The sequence below is a fragment of the Mandrillus leucophaeus genome, unplaced genomic scaffold (assembly GCF_000951045.1).
Source record: "Mandrillus leucophaeus isolate KB7577 unplaced genomic scaffold, Mleu.le_1.0 Scaffold732, whole genome shotgun sequence".
NCBI lineage: Eukaryota > Metazoa > Chordata > Mammalia > Primates > Cercopithecidae > Mandrillus > Mandrillus leucophaeus.
In genome coordinates, this window is record NW_012107942.1 from 72770 (window position 1) to 93736 (window position 20967).

The window sequence follows — 20967 nt, forward strand, 5'->3', positions numbered from 1 at the left end:
GCTCATGCCTGTAATCCCAGCACTTTGGGAGGCCGAGGTGGGCAGATCACTTGAGGTCAGGAGTTCAAGACCAGCCTGGCCAACATGGTGAAACCTCGTCTCTACTACAAATACAAAAATTAGCCAGGCATGGTGGCACACGCCTGTAATCCCAGCTACTCTGAGGCTGAGGCAAGAGAATCGCTTGAACCCAGGAGGTGGAAGTTGCAGTGAGCTGAGATCATGCAACTGCACTCCAGCCTGGGTGACAGAGCAAGACTCGGTCTCAAAAAGAAAGAAACAATTTCTCATAGACATTTTTTACACGTGGCTCTTAAAAAGTACTTTCTAATATATCTATCAATCATGTTTTCAGGATCTCTATAAAAGAGTTGTGATAAAAAAAAGTTTAAGAGCCTTAACGTTTAAAATTACCTAAAACTAGGTAACTTATTAAGCAAGAGGAAGAGGCAGAAGAGGAGGAGAAGGAAGATGAAGAAGAGGAGGAGAAAGGAGAAGTAGTAGTAATAGCAGCAGTAGAGCTGGGCACAGTGGCTCATGCCTGTAATCCCAGTACTCTGGGAGGCCGAGGTGGGTGGATCACGAGGTCAAGGGATCGAGACCATCCTGGCCAACATGGTGAAACCCCATCGCTACTAAAAAAAAAAAAAAAAAAAAAAAAAAATTAGCGGGGCGTGGTGGCACACACCTGTAGTCCCAGCTACTCGGGAGGCTGAGGCAGGAGAATCACTTGAACTGGGGAGGCAGAGGTGACAGTGAAACAAGATCATGCCACTGCACTCCGGCCTTGCAACAGAGCGTGACTGTCTCAAAAAAAAAAAAAAAAAAATAGTAGCAGAATGCCCAAATTATCCAAACATGTTAAACCAGAGGAAAGAATGGCTAGAATATGACCATCTGTTCCTCATCGTAATCCTCTCTTCTTGACAAATGAAGGCTCACGGTAAAAGGTAGGATCGATTTGTGTTCTGCAGAAGACGGGGCTGAGCCACTGTCTTAACCCATCAAGATTTGTGGGGGCTGGAGTGGAGATGGTACAGGAGGGAGGATCCTGTAGGCTCTGTCTCGTGCAAGAGGAGACCTGCCCGGGGCGGCGTGTGGCCATGCTCATCCCTACCTCCTCCTGCATCCCACACTCGAGCAGCATGGTCACACACGCCTCGATGGGGAAGGCGATCTCCCGGCCGCTGATGGTGAGGTGCTCCTCCAGCGGCTTCCCGAAGGAAGGCTTCTCCACCCAGGCCTCTGAGGGGAGGAGTGAGAAAGAGTCAGTCAGCTGTTCGCCAGGGTCACTCATGCTGGAATCTCGCTTTCCTTTGTCGTCCACATTCTCCTGAGATTTCCAAAGAGAGGGAGGCCCAACTGAGCCTCCATTCTGTGGTTTTAGGGATAACAGGAGGACTGGGGCCAGGGGGCAGGGGATGGCCAGCCAATTGCGTTCAGGGCCACTGGGGTTAATGTTCTACGGGTACTCCTACACACCCCCGACTCAAGGCACCAGCTTGGAAGTAAGTCCTAAAGGCTCATCTATAGATGATCCTTTGGGCAGAGTGTAAGGGCCAACGACATACAGGGAATTCATCTCATCTGGGAAGCAGGCTTTCCACCCCTCCCTTCTCCAGGGAAGGCCTGCACTTACCCTGTTGTGCTTTGATCTGAGGCAACACAGCCTGCAATAGTGTCAAGGACTTCCTGTGGTATTCAGCTTGCACTTCGATTAGCTGAGAAGACACAAGGCAAGCATCGCCCTTAGCGAGGCGCAAGGACCCAGGCTGCCGTGGCAAGCAAAGCGTTTTACAGAAAGGTGCTTCCACATGGGGAAGGAGGTAGTCACCCGTTCCCTCCTCCAATCTACCTAAAATATTGAGCGTGCTTCCTCTTTAGCCTCCGTAACAACAAAGTCACTACAAGTGGAAATTTGGGAAGCAGGAGAACCAGAAAGGAATAGGGGGAGCTCTTCAGAGCTGGAACGTGGCTTAGAAAGCTTGCCTTCATCACCACCCTTACTCCTGTGGCACCCCATCCTCAATGCAAAAGGTAACAAAGAAAGGGGCAACCGTAGCAAACATAAATGGAAAACACATTTAGAAATACATTTGCTGAGCCAGGTGTGATGGCTCATGCCTGTAATCCCAGCTACTCAGGAGGCTGAGGCTGGAGGATCACTTGAGCCCAGGAAATTCAAGACCAGCTTGGGCAACATAGCAAGACCCCATCTCTTAAAATACAAACAAATTTGTTTAAATAAATATGAAAAATAATTGATTTATGAGATATGTACGAGTTAAATATCATTAATTTGTACACATCTTTTGTTTCTGCAAAGTTAGTTTAACACATCACTGATCAGAAAACTTGTGGCTTGATGTGCAATCTTCTTCAAATACCTTGGAGGTGAGATTGCTTTGGTGAAAATGATGCAGTCCAAAGAACAAATTCCTTCAAAGTATTCTATTTTGACCATATGATTAGTTAAAAGTGGCCAACATGTTGATAAGAGCAGATGAAACTCATGAACACTAATTACTTCATTTGACTACTGAATCCTCCTATCCCTTCCCCAAAACTGGGCATGTATAAGGAAAAGAGAGGAAATTAATCTGTTTGAGGGCTTGTTGTGGAGGGTGGACACTAATATCCTTAAGTAAAATTAAAGTAAAACTAATATGAATTTTTTTAAAAATCAGAACATTGAAATAAATGGTACCCAAATGACAATTAGGCTCTCTAGTAAAGCTTGGAATGGCAACGAGGTCATGACATTCCAAGTCTAAATTGTAACGTCTAATGTCAAACTAATGTAAAACTCTAATGTCTTAGAGTTTCTAAAATTAAATATTAGCTTCATGAATACAACCAATGGAATACACCTGAAAAATTTCTACTACTTTAAAATAAACTTTCCACCAGGCATGGTGGCTCATGCCTATAATCCCAGCACTTTGGGAGGCTGAGGCGGGTAGATCACGAGGTCAGGAGTTCGAGACCAGCCTGGCCAACATAGTGAAACCCCATCTCTACTAAAAATACAAAAATTAGCCAGGCGTGGTGGCATGCACCTGTAGTCCCAGTTACTCGGGAGGCTGAGGCAGGAGAATCATCTGAATCCGGGAGGTGGAGATTGTGGTGAGCTGAGATTGCACCACTGCACTCCAGCCTGGGCAACAGAACGAGACTCCATCTCAAAAAATAACAATAAAAAAAAATTAAATAAACTTTCCAAGTTGGAAGTAATGCATATCGACTCCTTTTCCAGTAGAAGCGGCTTCTCTGCATTCTGAACCACTAATGAAATGTTGGAAAATTGCTAACAGCCCACAGTTGTTCCACCATACTTATCAAAGCATTTTAAACTTTGCAGAATTTCTTGTTTTTCCTCTCTTTACCTTCCCTCCTTATCATTCCTTTCCTTCCCCGATTATATATCAAGAGCTTTTAGGTCTTAGCCTTTTATTCCCAACTTTAAAGGCAGGTGAGCATAACTGATCGTTTTTATTTGAACTTTTTTCTCTCTCAAAGTTTTCTAACTTGCTTTGCATTTACCCTGGTAAACAACCTGGGCCTTAATTATCTGCACCAGTTTATTCAAGTTTAGATGACTCAGATCCTGTTTCTTACTGTCTAAATCACTTTGATTGGTGAGAGGTAGGCAAAGAGGCCACATCAATCAACATTTACCTATCAGTCACTGTCTTTCATAAAAATCTAGATTAAAAAAGAAAATGTGCTGGGTGAAGGAATTGCCTTCCTATCTCAAGCCCCTTGTTAGTAGAGACCACAGTTTCTTAATGTCAGCCCTACTGACATTTTGGACTGGATAATTCATTGGTGTTGGGGCTGTCTTGTGCATTGTAGGATATTTACAAGCATCTCTGGCTTCTGCCCTCTAAATGCCAGTAGCACCTCCCTCCACAACTGTGATAATCAAAAATGTCTCCAGATACTGCCAACTGCCCACCAGGGGAAAGAGCAAAATCAACCCTGGTTGAGAATCACTGGACTGAGTTGCAATAATCCCGAGGGATGGGAGTGAGTTTGATTCTAAGGTTTTTGGAGAAATCCATATCAGGAGCATGGCAGGATTTATTCACTAGTAAAATGGTCAAAGTTCCCACCTTTTTCTATGATGTGTTCAACTAAAGGACTCTTAATTCCATGCCCACATTCCCTTCTCCTACGAAGAGCCTTTAAGCAATCTCACCTTTCTGGGCACTTACCGTTTGAAAGTAGTTTGCATAGTCAATTTCTTTGGCCACAAAACTGTACATGTCGGCTGAGAGCTGGTCCTGTGCAAGGCAAAATATACAACCAAGGTAAAACATAAACCAATGGAGAGTGGCTAATGCATACGTCAACACATCATAGGGGAAAGAGGCTTAAACACTGCTTAATCTCAATTTTAATAATGCTTGATATGTTACAAGTTTCCCATGAGCATTTCCATACTTGTCAACCACAGCTCTGAAGAATGTGTAAGCTTGCAAAGAACACCTGGGTCAGTCATTTCCCCAGAGATTTTGACATGTGGACCACAGCTAGAGTGAAAGTCAAAGTTGGTGTAGAGGACTGATGTACAAATTAGTTCCATCCATCCTTATAGCTTGTGCCCCCCAATTCTGAAGCAAGCTCCAAGTACACATTGTGCTACTGCTCTTTTGATAATGCCATTTCTTCTCTTTGATCCTTCCACTAGTCTGCTTCCCTTCATTCTCAATACTGACTCAATACTGATTGGTTGATCACAAGCATATGGGAAAGAGATGGAAATGCACCAGCTTGGAGGAAGCTTGGATAAGACAGGTGCACAGGGAAAGGATTGTTGACTCAAAACTTGGCAACATCTGGACTCCTGCAATACTGCACACAAATCTAATGGTGCAGTATTAGATTCAGTTGTCCATGAGATTAGGTGACCTAATGCTGCATTGAAATCTGGAATGTTTTGTCCTCCAAGGAGAACAGTTTTCAGGTCTATGGAATCACTCATAGCATGGCATAATAGAAGTACATTTTGAGCAGAATGCAGACTCTGTCATTAACCGTATTTTTGAGCATGTCACTTGTCCGAACTTGCTTGCTCAAGTCATACGATCTCTAAGGTTCCTCCTTGTGCAGCCGCTCTAGGATGGAGATCCTTAGAAGAGGCACTTAGTTGAGGAGAGAAGAGTCTATGTGTTCAGGTTGGGGCAGACATGGCAACAGCACAAGAGCACTGACCTAGATGCTGAACCAATGAAAGCAGGTAACTATATGCATCAAGAAGAGCCTGTTTCATGAAACCCCAAGCAATCTGCACCAACCCCATAACCCTCAGTCTCTCTAGCTGCTAATTAAGCCTATTCTCATTAAGAACACTGGGATGTGCAGGAGCAATCTGTTTCCTTTCAGTATCTGTGACAGGCAAGCAATTGCTGAGAACATCATTCAAGAGTTCTTGTACACAAGGCAACAGAACAGAGTCAAAGAGTTAAAAGAGGAAATGTGTTCTCTAGAGAGCTTGAAGTACAGATTAGACAATGCTATGCTTGGTCCAGTTTCACAGAATAAAGAAAGAATAAAGGAAATTAACTTTCTAGATGCCAGGCACAATGTTACAAGGAATTCTCTTCTAACTCCCTTAGGTTAAGTATTGAATTTCCAATTTCAGATCTGTAGGTAGCAGGAGATCAAGGATCTTATCTGTCACCCACTGTCTCAAAGTGTTTAGCATAGTAGGGGTGCCACAACTATTTGCTGAATGAACAGATGAAAAAAAAATTAAGGCTCAAGGATGGTAAATTTCCCAAAGAATAATAAAATGGGCTCAAAGATCACCTCAGCTCCATTTCACCAGAGGTCCCTTAAATAAATGCTTTGTAGGCTGCCAAGTTGGGAATCAACCTTGTCTGTCTTCCCTGCAGCAGCTTTGCTCAGGAGATGTCCATCACCAGCCAGTTAGCTGGAGGACAATACTTCAAGTCAGAGAAAAACAGAGTTAAGTGATACAAATGGCTCAGTAGACAAAGGAAAGGAAGGGAGGGCCTGAAGGACTAAACGTTGCATCAAATACACCTTCAACAATTTGGCATCTGTCCTTCTCTAACTGATGACCCTACAAAAATCTATATGTGCCCTCAGGAAGAAGAAAGGATTTTTAAAGGCATGATTGGACTTCTGTGCTATTAAACTAACAATATAGATTCTAAAAAAAAAAAAAAACCACACTTCAAGTAAGAAGTAAGGAAACTATAAATCAAATTCTCACTTGTCTAAATCATTAGCAAATTTTCTTTATAAAGGTAAAAAACCCTTTCATCATTAATCACCAGAATTTAATGCATTTTGAAAAATCACGTTTTCCAATTTTACAACTAATCCACACTCAGAAAAATTAAAAAGTAACCAAAATAACCTATAATCCCACCAGGCAGTTTTTTTTTTTTTTTTAATTTATAGCTAACCAAATGTCCCAGAACTGTTCATGAATTGAGCAGACTGCTCTATGGTATGAAAATGTCTTATTTATCAGATGAAACCACATTGTATTTGGATTTTCTTCATGCTGCAATGTCTTTTTTCACTGATCTATAAATTTCTGAAATAGTTCCTAAGTTTTAATCATATGACTGTATAATGTATTTTAAGAGCTAGTAATTCAAAGCTCTAGTAATTCTTCCACATTAACTTTTGAAATCTTTTTTCATTCTTTGAAAAACTTACTACAATTATATCTACTTACTACAGTACTAATCAAATTAATTCTGGGAAATTCAAAGTGTTTATAATATTAACTCTTCTAATCTAGAAACAACTCTCAATTTTATAATGTCTTCTTGTCATTATATTGTCAAAGATTGTCTTCTTGTCAAATCTTGTTAGCAATATTTTACAATTCACGAGTTTGTGGTAGAATAGCTCATGATTTTATGGTAGATTTTTTTTTTTTTCTTTTGCCCAGGCTGGAGTGCAGTGGTGCAATCTTGGCTCACTTGCAACCTCCGCCTTCCAGGTTCAAGCGATTCTCCTGCCTCAGCCTCCTGAGCTGTGACTACAGGCATGTGTCACCATGCCCAGCTAATTTTTGTATTTTTAGCAGAGACAGGGTTTCACCATGTTGGTGAGGCTAGTCTCGAACTCTAGAATCTCAGGTGATCCGCCCACCTCGGCCTTCCAAAGTGCTGGGATTACAGGCATGAGTCACCGCACCTGGCCAATGGTAGAATTTTAAATATTCTGTTGTTTAAAAAAACCTCCAAGGTATTTATAAATACCGGTCTTTTAAATAATTTTTCTTGGTGAAAAGCACACCTTGATTTTTATTGCTGACTTCCAGTTTCTGGTCCAGCACGTAACGGGCTTTGAAGTCAGTCCTAACAGGTAAAAAGCTGAACAAACTGAAACTCAACAACTCTTAGATTTGGCAGAGAAGTGAGTTCATAGAGCAAACTGCTGCCCTGAAAATTGGAGACACAGGCAGACAAACGCAAGAATTACAACTCACTGAGACAGAAAGCTACCAGCAGAAACCTCAGCCAAAATCAGTACTGGGGCAGGAAAACCAATACTGTAATTGACTAATTGATGGAGGCCCAGCATGGACAAGTCTGAAAGTTAAATCCTCCAGGGGGACCCACTTTTACCTCTAGGAGCTCTAGGACCAGGTTCTCACAGGGAATTTCAGAGAAAAATCCTCTCCTGCTTTCAGCACTGGGAGGAAAAAAGTAGTCATTTTGAAATATACTAGAGTACTCCATCCTTAACAAGGTCTGCCCTACAGAGAAATTATTTTACCAAAGCCTATGGGGCTTTTGAAATTGCCTAACCTAGCAGGAGGAAGGGAAATACTCAACTCCAACCCACTCTAACCATTCTGTCCCACCTAAGAAAGGAATAATAATAATTAAAACAACAACAACAACAACAAAATGAGAGGCACTGGTGAAATTCACAGCCCTAAGGCACAGGCTCACCAAAGAAAGAGATCTATCACAGCACTACGAATGCTTTCCCTTCTCCCACACCTTACCACATCTCCAAAGAACTATGTACCACTGTTTATTTTATAACACATCATGTCCACCTTTCAACAAAAAATTACAGATACAGTAAAAGGCAAAAAACAAAGAGACTGAACAAGGATCAGAACCTTAATTGAAATGGCCAAAATCCAAAACACTGACAACACTAAATGCAGGCACAGATGTGGAGCAACAGAACCTCTCATATATTGCTGGTGGGAATGCAGAGTAGAGTCACTTTGGAAGACAGTAGGACAGTTTCTTACAAAACTAAACATACTCTCACCATATGATCCAGCAATTATGCTCTTTGGCACTTGCCCAAATGAATGGAAAACGTATGTCACACAAAAGCTTGCATGTGGACGTTTACAGCATTTCGTTCATAATTGCCCAAACTTGGCAGCCACAAAAATGTCCTTCAGTAGGCGAATGGATAAACTGTGGTATATCCAGACAATGAAATATTATTCAGGGCTAAAAAGAAATATGAGTTGTTAAGCCATGAAAAGACTTGAAGGAAACTGAAATGCATATTACTACGTGAAAGATGCCAGTCTGAAAAGGCTACATACTGTAGGATTCCAGCTATATGACTTTCTGGAAAAGACAAAACCATGTAAACAATAAAAAGACCAGTGGTTGTCAAGGGTCAGCAGGGAGGAATAAATAGGAGGAGCACAGAGGATGTGGGGACAATGAAATTATTCTCTAGGATACTACAATGGTGGATACAGTCGCATACATTCGTCAAAGCTCCCAGAATATACAACACTAGGAGTGAACCCCTGAGTAGACTATGAACTATGGAAGACAATGATGCGCCAATATAGGTTTATCAATTGTAACAGACTCTACCACTGTGTGTGTGATGTTGACATTGGGGGAGGCTGTGTGTGTTTATGGGCCAATGAAATATATGGGAGGTCTCTTTATATTCCACTTAATTTGGCTGCAAAATTAGAAGTGCTCTAAAAAATAAAGTTTACTGATTCAAGAAGGTTTGTGTAAAAAATCATTTCAAAGGTTAAAAAAAGTGCAAAATCTCTGTTTTTCAGAAGCACAGATTTGAGACAGAGATCTCTGATGCAGGTCAATTTTATTTTTCTATGCTCTTCTGATTTGTTTTGCTTGTTTTTCAGGATCTCCTATTATCTGTACCTTGGTTTTCCATTATCTTCAACATCTGTCATCTTTTCTTTCATTCTTTTTGGCTCTCACCTTAACATTCTAGAAGAAATTCTCAAATTCTTCTCTACATCATTGGCTTACCTTTCTGCAGTGTCAATTCGGTTGTTGACTAAAATCGATGCCATACCTACATTATTTTTCTACTTAAAAAAATATTTCCTAATCTCATTCAGTTCCCTTTCCACTTTACTTGACAATTTTATCTCACCTTTATCTATTGGTGCCTAAAATCCATATTCCCTTGATTTCTTCTTCTTTTTTTTTTTTTTGAGATGGAGTCTCACTCTGTTGCCTCAGCTGGAGTGCAATGTTGCGATCTCAGCTCACTGCAACCTCCACCTCCCAGATTCAAGTGATTCTCCTTCTTTGGCCTCCCAATTATAAGTATGAGCCACCACACCCAGCTAATTTTTGTATTTTTAGTAGAGATAGGGTTTCACCACGTTGCTCAGGCTGGTCTCAAACTCCTAACCTCAGGTGATCCACCTGCCTCAGCTTCCCAAAGTGCTGGGATTACAGGCATGAGCCACCGCGCCTAGTCCATATGCTCTTCAGTCATATTTGAGGCATCAAGACATGCTGTCTGAAATTTATTGTTATCATATGTAAATACTTTTTAAAAGTGTTCTATTTTTGCACACTTTATTATTATCGTCAACATAGAAAAATAATCTATTCAGGATTATTTTTTGACCTTAAAATGGTAAGCATCTCTTTCCTGCCCCTCCCACCCACTCTGATAGAATCTTCTCAGACCTAAGTTCTGTCTGATATAAATTTAGTGACTCAGATCTTGTGGGGCTGCTGCTATAGAGGATGCATGCGGTCAACTTCAGAGATCACAATAAAAATTATTTTAATTTGTTGAAGTAAACAGACCAGGGAACATCTTTGTACGTGATGTCTTCTGTCCTCCATGTTAGGGAAATGATCTGGCTGTGCCCAGACTCCTTGTGGTACTACTGCCTGACACGCCAAGGAAGGTCCCAGCCGTGTTTCAGGAAAATCCACACCAGTGGAAGCTCTGCCACCAGTTGGCTTCTCACTGGGTGTGGCCATGCTTGCCCATAGGTCTGCCGGGCTAAATGCTTTTGGCAGAAGGGATTCCAAGTAACATAAATGCTTTTCGACCATTCCACAGCCTTCCAAATTAGAGAGTAGTCATGGGTTCTTCCAGGATCTCATTTACTTCCCATGACATGGCACTAATTTTGTAATAAGGAGTTGTAGGTTCAGACTCAAGGTTGCCTTTTAGTCTAACAATATATGTGCTCTTCAGATTATAGGGAGGAAAAAATGAGCTAGACATCTGTCTTTCTGTTGTTGTCTTTCCCAGACTCAAGTTTGATTTTCAAAAAGGAAAGCTTATACATCGAAGAAGACTAAAATAGAAAAGAAGAGATACAAACTAAAAGAGAGAGACGACAAGGCTAAATGAGAAAAACAGAGATGTGGGTGAAGCAAGGATAAGAATTTATGTGAGGAAATATGGGGAGATAAAAGCAGGAAAGGTGATGATGGAAAGTGTCACCTTACAGTGAAAATCCTAAGACTGCAGGCAGTCTCCTGTACAAAGCAAAACAAAACTGACACTGCTGTCGCCAAGTGGATTAGGTTTGTAGTCACTGTCCTCTATTATTACATCATTGCTCACGGGTCCTTCTTCACTTTCTCTCCTCTTACTGAAAAATTATCAACTACTTATACTTATACTTCCTTGGATATATTGATTCAGGGGTCTTTTATAGAAAGCCTTGGGAAGAAAAGAGAAAGCAGGTACCACTTATGAAGAGTTGGGCTTGTCTCGTCTTGAAATAGGGAGCAAGGCAGGGTTTGGATGGGCTTCTGAAAGAATACAGGCAGGCAGTGCTGCACCTGCAAGCCTGCCTGAGGTCTCAGTGGGTTTTGTCTTATGGAACCCACCTTGACTTGGCTTTCCTGGTGGGCTAAATCTCTCTGGGTCCCAAAGATCTGGGGAGCTCTGCTTGGTCCTCAAAAAAGAGGAATCAGATTACTACTTCATTAACTTTCAGTCTACAAACTTGCACTTGGCTGATTTGCCACAATATAGGAGATCCTAAACACTTGCCTGCTGAGGAAATACAAAACCATGAAGAGATTCCATTCAAGGAACCCCAGCAAGGGGAGGTAGGAAGACCAAGGTAGATATTTAAAACAGTTGGCAATCAGCAAAGTAAAAATAAAAGAATAATCAGAAGAGAACTTTAACAAAATCAGCACTGAGCACTCTCAAGGAGATCAGCTCAGCACACAAATGAGACTCCCTTGAGCACAAAGTAGGGTTTCATGAACTGGATGTGATCATTTCAAAGTTCATATATTAAAATGGATGTAACAGACTAGCCAAGATAACTACAAAAAAAGGAGTGGGGGCTACCTTACTGAAGATTGTATTTGCTATGAAATCATTAGAATAGAAACTGCATACTATTGTCTCAGGAGCAGGCAAACAGATTAATGAAACAGAGAGTCCAGAAATAAATTTGAGTAATTAGATAGTGAAATTTCACGTCAGGGGGAGGTAGCTTATTTAACAAATGATGCTGGCATAAATGACTATCCATCTGAAAAAAAAAAAAAAAAAGAAACCCCAACCTCACATCATATACAAAAATAAATTTCAGATGTATTAAAGTGTATAAAATAGGTGTATAAAATGAATTTAAAACTTTAACATAAAATTAAAGAAGAAAAATCACTTAACTTTTGCATAGAAGATGCCTAAAGGGCTACCCAGGATCTTTTCCCATGCAAAGGAAACAAACACATTATTAAATTTTTAATGGTAGATGTCAACATAAAGTCAAAAGACAAATGGCAGACTGGAAAAGGTATCCGCAGCACAGCGGGCAGAAAAAAGTTTAAAACTGCTGATATATAGAGAATTTTTATAAATTGATATTTCAGAAAAACAACAGAAATACTGGGCCAATTGCCAATGCACATATGCAATTCAATAAATTAAGAATGTGTATAAATACATGAAGAATGTCCAGTAAATACATGATACTCATCGCCATTTATATTCAGGGAAATTAAGAACACAATAGTGAAGAGGTAGTTTTTCTTCCCTCACCAAATTGGCAAAAACTGAAAATAGGAGCAACATACATTAGAAGATGAAGGAAAATGTGCAGTTTTATATACTGCTGGTGGAAATGTAAAATGCAATTTCCTTTTCACAGAAGTAAACTGTCAATAGCTATGAAAATTTAAAAATGTATGCATAGACTCTGACCCAAAAATGTCACTTCTTGGAATCTATGCTATAGAAAAAAAATTACCAGGGTATAAGGATATACATATAAGTATATATTTATTGTATCATTTTTGGGAATGCTAAAAAATAAAACAAAAACACACCAGTTTGAACATCCATCAATAGGAAAATAGCTAAATAAATCGTGTGTGTGTGTCTGTGTGTGTGTGTGTGTGTGTGTGTGTGTGTATCCCTACTGTGGAATATCACATAATTTATAAAAAAGACTAAGTTAGAACTACAGCTACTAACCTAGAGAGATGTTCAGCATGTGGTGTTAACTGAGAAAAGTAAATGGCAGATTAATATAAAAAATATGACCGTTTTATTAAAAACAAACATATAGGCCAGGTGTGGTGGCTCATGTCTGTAATCCTAGCACTTTGGGAGGCTGAGGTGGGCAGATCACCTGAGGTCAGGAGTTTGTGACCAGCCTGGCCAACATAGTGAAACACTGTCTCAACTAAAAATACAAAAATTAGCCAGGAGTGGTGGCGTGCGTCTGAAGTCCCAGCTACTCGGGAGGGTAAGGCATGAGAATTGCTTGAACCCAGGAGGCGGAGTGAGCCGAGATCGTGCCACTGTACTCCATCCTGGGTAACAGAATAAGACTCTGTCTCAAAACAAAACAAACACAAAACAAAAACAAACATATAGATAAGTAGGAAAATGCTATCTATGACTGCGTATGATTATGAAGAAAAGTTTGGAGTATGATATCACAGGTGTTATCTAGCACTGGCTTCCTTATCCTTATAACTGTTATGACTGCTTGGCACCTAACAAAATGCACTGTCATAACGAAGTCTTAACAAATATTGGTGGCGAGGTTTCTATCCTGTTTGGTAACAGAAAGTTTGCTGGACAGGAAGGGGGAGAATATTAGCATTTTTCTTTATATATTTTTGTATTTTTTTAACTGATTATGCTGAACGTGTACTATTAATCTTTGAAGAGGAAATGAATATATTTTTGGCACAATAGCAAATACAAGAAGCAAGACAGGAATGGATAAAGCTACTGAACTTTTATTCTGATCTATCTGGATATTCACATCCAGCATCCCTGCTTACCACTACCCTCTCTTGTCTATTGAAAAAGAAATTAAAAGAAAAAAGAATTCTTAACAGAGGAACACAGATCTATGGTAGATAAAGAATGCACAGTAGGCCAGGCACGATGGCGCATGCCTATAATCCCAGCACTTTGTGAGGCCGAGGCGGGTGGATCACCTGAGATCAGGAGTTCATGACCAGCCTGGCCAATATGGTAAAACCCCGTCTCTACTAAAAATACAAAAAAAATTAGCCAAGCATGGTGGTGCACACCTGTAATCCCAGCTACTTGGGAGGCTAAGGCAGGAGAATTGCTTTAACCCAGGAGGCGGAAGTTGCAGTGAGCCGAGACTGTGCCATTGCCCTCCAGCATGGGCAACAAGAATGAAACTCTGCCTCCAAAAAAAAAAAGAGAAAAGAATAAAAAAAGAATACACAGTAAAAATGAAATTGGAAGGAGAGAAGAATTATGCTCCAGGAATACCCCACACATGCCAGATATTTGGCATTTATGCAGGAGTTCAAATAACAAATCAGCTGCACTCACAAAAAACCTTGCATGTGAAGTACTAGTCTTACTTTGCTTGGTTCCATAGTACTGTTGGCTGGGAGACAGTGAATTCTTTAAAAATCTTTCCATGTTTCTAATTCTAGAGAGAAATTCTCTCTGATTCTGAATGTCACCTGAATGCACAGGGTGGCTGTAAGAGAAAAAGCCAAAGGACAAGCTAAGACTAGACAGAGCCATGAAGAACAGAGATGTCCACAGGCAAACGGGTTATTCTCCTTCAAAACTGGATGTGATTAAGACAGGTTCCCAGAATAGTTACAGAAATGTGATGTTTTTGTTCCTGGGATCTAAATAGAGTTTTGGTTTCCTTAGAAACCCAAGCTGACATATAGGCAGGTAAAGAGATGTACATATACGCAGAGTATCATGAACAGTCTATTGCTAATTAAGTCCTATAAAATATTTGCAAGAAAAGGAGATGGGAAACATCTGAATGAGTATAACAAAGGACATCATTACACGAGTACAGAGTCGCAGTTTTCAGAACGATGTCCTCTCTTTTAACAAGTGGGAAGTTCTCTTTGCTGTGACTCTCTTCATGGCTAGCATTTCGACTTCATAGATAAATGTCTTCCAGGAGGCATAGGATGGATAAAGTGACTCAGGAAATATCAAAAGGCAGCCAAAAAGGAAATAAAGTATCAACAGTGAGTCAAGGCTCCTCTATGGTCAAATTCTCAACTGTCCTTTGGTACCCAGAATTTATTCTTTGGGACTCAGATGATTCACACAGCAATACAGGTCATTTCTCTTTGCCTAGCATGCAGGACCACCAATGATAATTGAATGCTGCCTCCCTGTCTAGGTCACCATCAAAGCCCCAACTCCTTGGGTTCATCCTGGACTCCTTGGAGATGCTAGCCAGGTGGGCTTGGGGACATTCAGTTCAACCAGAGGCTCACTGGCAGAGTTTTAAGAGAACTCCAGCGAACAAAAAGGAAATCCCTAAGGGCTCCCCAGCCTGTCCCAGTAGAGAGGAGCAAAGAGGGCAGGTACCCTGCAAATCTCCACTCTGTTGGCAGCCTCTTCCATTTCTTCCCTGAGGGCATCAGCCTTGGCACCCGCAGGCTGTAAGCTGCTGGACAAACCTGAAGACTTGGAAGTCTGCTGCCACCTGATGGAAAATAGGAGAAAAAGAGACGTGAGACAGGTAGAGCCCTGGGGATCCCATGGGAGCACCGAGAAAACACCTGGTTACAAACATCACCCAGGGAACTACATACCCTCACTTGAAAAGGGAGGTCATGAAAAGGTACCAAGCATGAGGCAAGGAGGCAGTGGGCCCACATTTCCATGCGTCAACTGCTGACTGAAGCTGAGAATCTGCAGCCCCTTCAGACAGGACAAGTATCCCCCGATTTGTCACCATTTTCACTATTGTCTTCCAAACACTAAAGCCAAATGACAATCGCTACTGCTGTCTTTTTAAAAAACTTAATGTGCTTTTTAATGAATAAATCATAATCATATACATTGATGGGTCCAATGTGATGTGCTGGGATATATGTACACATGTACGCACACACACAGTATGGAATGATTAAATCAAGCTAGTGAACATATCCATCACCTCACTCATGATTTTCTGTGGTGAGACATCTGACGTTTAATCAGGGTGATTATAGTAATATATTGGATATTCTATATTTCAAAATAACTATCACTGCCCTTTAAGCACGGTCTCTATCATTGGTTTAAGTCCCCTGCCTATCCTGTGGGAATTTGAGTATGGAAATCTTCTCCTTCCTGGCTGAAGCCAGGGACGGATGCTAAGTGAGAAGACATGCTGGTAAGATTAAAAACAAATCTGAAGGCCGGGCACGGTGGCTCCAGCCTGTAATCCCAGCACTTTGGGAGACCGAGACGGGTGGATCACGAGGTCAGGAGATCGAGATTATCCTGGCTAATACGGTGAAACCCCGTCTCTACTAAAAAATACAAAAAAACTAGCCGGGCGAGGTGGCGGGCGCCTGTAGTCCCAGCTACTCGGGAGGCTGAGGCAGGAGAATGGCGTGAACCCGGGAGGGAGCTTGCAGTGAGCTGAGATCCGGCCACTGCACTCCAGCCTGGGCGACAGAGCACAACTCCGTCTCAAAAAAAAAAAAAAAAAAAAAAAAAAAAAAAACAAATCTGATAGCAAAAATCTCCACTGGTAAGCCCAAAACAATTTTTATGGCAACATTTAGATTCCTCATGAGTGTTTTCTTAAAACTTGGGCCTTCTGACGAAGCTACTCAGAAAACTTTAGGGGGAAATACAAATATTTCTGGCTGCTGTGTTATCGGTAGGGAATTACCAAAAGTAGGCCCTAAAAGATGGTTCCAATTATGCTAGATAGTAGTAGCTGAATTAGGTCTCAGCAGTGGGTTCCTCTCCTGAGTCTGTAAACTCAATGGGTTATAGAGGCCAGCAAGTTAAAAAAATAAAATAAAATAAATCAAATGGGCCATTATCTTAAAAACTAGTCCGCACGATCCTCTATTTCCTACTTGTAATAGAGACAGGAAATATAAAACTATTTCTCAGCTCTAAGAAAAACAATCCTGTAATCAGGAGGACAAACAGCAGCCAAGGCTGGCTTCAGTCTTGGGAAGTCAGGAGGGAGCAGGGGGAGCTGGGAACTTGGTAGGAGGGATCCTGCCTTGTCTAAGAGAGGATAGCTGTTCTCGAGCTCCAGCTGATGGAGCAGAGGTGGGTAGGAAGCTGGGCCGTGGGTTGCCAGATGTTTCAACTGACTAGAGAAGGAGCAAATTGTCATGTGAATTCTCCCAGTGAAGTGTGGCAACAAATAATTTCTTTTAAAAACCATGCAGGCCAATAGCCTACAGACCAAACAAGACAGAATCTATCTGGATTTCAGACCATCAGTCTGCAGCCTCTGATGCGGGGGCAGAAAGTGGAACGTCATTCTCATGTCAAGAGTCGAGAATCTAATCATTTAATATTTTCTCTACTCCACTATTCTTTTCTCTTTTGCTATCTGCAGGAAAAACAGAAGAATGCAAGACTCTATAACACAAGAAAGGGAAACTAAAAGTCTCTTTGCTGGTAAGAAAAAGGAGCAAAAATGAGGATTCTGTGTCACTTAAAGAATGCAATCACGGGAAAATTACTTTAAAAAGGTTTTGAGACATCAAGCTGGCTTGAAGCTCCAGAAATGAACACATGTTCTCCGAAAGATTCCTGATTCCAAGATAAGAATTCAGGGCAAACTAGAAAGGAAATATTCTACTGAAAGATGTTTCAACATCTAAATCGAAAAAAAAATAACAGATCAAGAGTAGTAAGAATTCCTGGGTAATTTTTTCTTATAAAGGTTTATCCTATATAAGTGATATATTTGATTAACACTCTCCCAGTTGAGTCATTTCAAATAAAGTATTAAAGTGTTGTGGAGTTTTGGAAAATAAAATATGAGATGCCATGGCTGTAATTTATATCTCAGACAATAACTATAACGCAATGGTAGATTATGGAATTAAGTTATAACCACCATCTGACTCATGCTACCTGAAGAAAAAATAACTAACCAACATGTAAGTGTTAAAAATATATATAAAGTGACTACAAACACTAAGTAGATTTTTATGGCTTTGTAACTCAGGATTAAATTTTTTAAAAAACAGAATCACACTAAATATATGTATATTAAAATGAAGACATTTTCCCAAGTTCTTTCTTTTCTTTTTATTCTCATTTTTTCCTCCAAACTGTATCCTGTAGTCAATATCTTGATACTTTAAAAACATACACCTTTCCCCTTTTTATAAGAAATTTAATTTACAATTAACAATATGTGAGTTTATATACATATATATGTGTTGTGTGTGTGTGTGTGTGTATTTTTTTTTTTTCATACCAAGTATCGCTCTGTCACCCAGGCTGGAGTGCAGTGGCATGTGATCTCGGCTCACTGCAATCTCCACCTCCTGGGTTCAAGTGATTCTCCTGCCTCAGCCTCCCGAGTAGCCGGGATGACAGGCACACGCCACCATGCCCAGCTAATTTTTGTATTTTTAGTAGAGACGGGGTTTCACCATGCTGGTCAGGTTGGTCTTGAACTCCTGACCTTAGGTCATCCACCCTCATTCGCCTCCCAAAGTGGTGGGTTTACAGGTATGAGCCACCGTGCCTGGTCTATTTTGATATTTTAAAACAGTGACAAAATGTCCAAAATACGTTCTCTTTGTGGAACACAAATAGCAAACAAAATACCAAGGTAAACTCTTGTGGTGTGAACTGAAGAGTTTTGTACAGATACTCATGTTGGGAAAGGTGACATGAATTTTGTACAGAGAGTCATGCTGGGAAAGGTTTGTACAGATAGTCATTTTAGGAAAAGCGACATGAATTATGAATTTCAAGGTTTGGGAGTCTTTTCAGACCTCTGTTCTACACATAAACTCAAGAGCTGGACTGCTCTGTCAGAGGAAAAACAGGGACACTAGACATCGTCCAAGGAAACTTTGAGCTTTGAAAGTTGAAGAGCACAAGGATCATTTCTTCTCACCAAAGTGGCTGTTGTGCCACCATCCTTCTCTGGGGAAAGAGGACTGTGACTATTTGATCTGGGGGAGATGAAGACGGGAACAAGCTTTAATGAAGGCTTGGGAGAGATGAGAGAGAAGGGTGAGGAAGAAGGGTTTAAAATTTCAGGTACCAGGAATATCTAAAGAAGGTAAATGCAGGTTGGTTGAGGACAATGGAATGTCCAGAAGAAGAATTTTAAAAGGCAGACAGGAGAGTGTCTTCAGTGGAGCATTCACTGTTCCTTCTGTCTAGTCTTGGCCCTTCCTCTGCCATGGGCATCCCCTACTTTTTAAGTTCCTGCTTCCACTCCTGCACGAATGTGTGGTCGAAAAGGGGACTGCCAGGTTCTGCATGATCCAGGCAGTGAGTGGCCCAGGTGAGGGCCTCTGATCCAAGTCAAGCCTGTGCCATCCTTCCTCACATTGACCCAACTGACGAGTCATGGAAGTCTCGTGGAAGTCATGGAAGACTTTGTATATGAGCAAAGTCCAGACCAATGGAGCCTCTCTTCGGCACTTTCAGAATTGGGGCAAAAGGAAGAGGGCTCACAGCGGGGAGACATGAGCCCATGCGACATCCAGTGACCTTGAAGAAAACGGATGTGAGAAAAAGTCGCCTGTATGGGGAGGGGTGAGAGATGAGGAATGAGTTTTGATGGCCATCGAGACTCCGCTGCCAGTTCTAAAGAGACTTCACACTGCCCCGCCTCCAGAATTCCACTTCTTAATTCCATAGGCTGCAGTTTCCACTCCAAAACCCTCCTGTCTTACACTAGTTCACTCGCTTCCAAAGAAGGTAGGGTTTCCATAACAAAGCACCACAGACTGGGTGGCTTAAACAACAGAGGCTTATTTTCTCACAATTCTGGAGGCTGGACATCCAAGATGAAGACAGAGGCTGGAGACCTCTATCTGTGACTTGCAGATGGCTGCTGTTTCTGTCCTCACACAGCTTTCCACTGAGTGTGTGCAGAGAGAGCTCACCCTTTCTCCCTACGAGGCCACCAATCCTAGTGAAATAGGGGCCCATTCTTATGACCTCATTTAACCTTAATAAGGTTCTCCTAAAGAACCGATCTCCAGATACAGTCACATTGGGTGTTAGGGCTTCAACATACAAACTTTGGGGAGATACCATTCAGTCCACAGGGCCCAGAGGCAGCTGGTTCGGCAGAAATAGAAAGTGTATGTGTCCTGGGCTCAGGAGGGTTAACCTTGAGCTACCTGACCAGAAAAAAGTCAGGCTGACTTTGGAGAAAAATTAGACTCCTTCTTTAAGCACTGCTAAACCAAACCTATCAAAAAAAAGGAAAAAAAAAGAAAAAAAGAAATTTGTGTATCATTCAATTCAATTCACAACCTTTAATTCAGCGTAAAACTTCCTGTAAGCATTAGTTTCTCTGAGAATATTGAGGTCTGTATCATCGGCTTTTGAAGGAGACAAGCCAAATTTACTTCAATAGTGATAAACAGACACATCTTATTGGGATCTAATTAAACACTGGAGACATGAGTGGGATTTGACAGTATCCACCAGGATTGTGGCAGAAATTAAAGATCCAGCCATTGGACTATTGCTCAAGATGTGCTGATAATATATACAGAGTTACTTCCTGTCTTGAAAGGCTGTATGTGGAATTCACTGTTGCAGTTCTGCAGACCATACTTCGCAAAGGACAGAACAATATGAAAGAGATCTTTGGTAATGAGAAGTAGGATGTTGCAAGGATGAGAAGCTAGCCTGTGCCATTGGCTTTATGAAGAAATGCGGGGAGTGGCGGACAGGGAGCATTAAGAACACAGCTGTTCCAGAAGAGGAGCTGGTGATCCCTGCTGTTCAATAGCACAGCATTTGATCTCGCTCTCATTGCTATAGATCTTGTGATGCAGCCCTCATATTGGCTAAGAGTGAGGAGTTAGGGAAAATGGCAGAAAGTTGTGTTGGATTGGCTTCTTTTAAGACGGAGTCTTGCTCTGTCGCCCAGGCTGGAGTGCAATGGCGCGATCTCGGCTCACTGCAAGCTCCGCCTTCCAGGTTCATGCCATTCTCCTGCCTCAGCCTTCTGAGTAGCTAGGACTACAGGCACCCGCCATCACGCCCGGCTAATTTTTTGTAATTTTTTTAGTAGAGACGGGGGTTTCACCGTGTTAGCCAGGATGGTCTCGATCTCCTGACCTCGTGATCTGCCCGCCTCGGCCTCCCAAAGCGCTGGGATTACAGGCATGAGCCACCGCGCCCGGCCGGGTTGGCTTCTTATGGCGTTCAGCAAGGTCCTACAAGACAGATAGACTCAGGCTAGAAATGCCCGGTCTGAGAGTAAAGTGGAAACAAAGAGCATAACTT

General features: G+C 41.5%; 1 protein-coding gene across 4 annotated transcripts in view; it reads right to left on the minus strand.

The window, feature by feature from the left end:
• Nucleotides 1-20967, minus strand: part of ARHGAP44 (Rho GTPase activating protein 44) — a 218882-nt gene that overhangs the window by 57193 nt on the left and 140722 nt on the right. For all 4 annotated transcript variants that reach the window (XM_011965674.1, XM_011965676.1, XM_011965673.1 and 1 more), the window contains exons 7-10: nt 15091-15208; nt 4218-4286; nt 1640-1721; nt 1118-1245 (exon numbers count right to left, since the gene is read on the minus strand). In XM_011965674.1, the coding sequence (XP_011821064.1) occupies nt 1118-1245; nt 1640-1721; nt 4218-4286; nt 15091-15208 (397 nt within the window). The remainder of the gene's footprint in view (nt 1-1117; nt 1246-1639; nt 1722-4217; nt 4287-15090; nt 15209-20967) is intronic.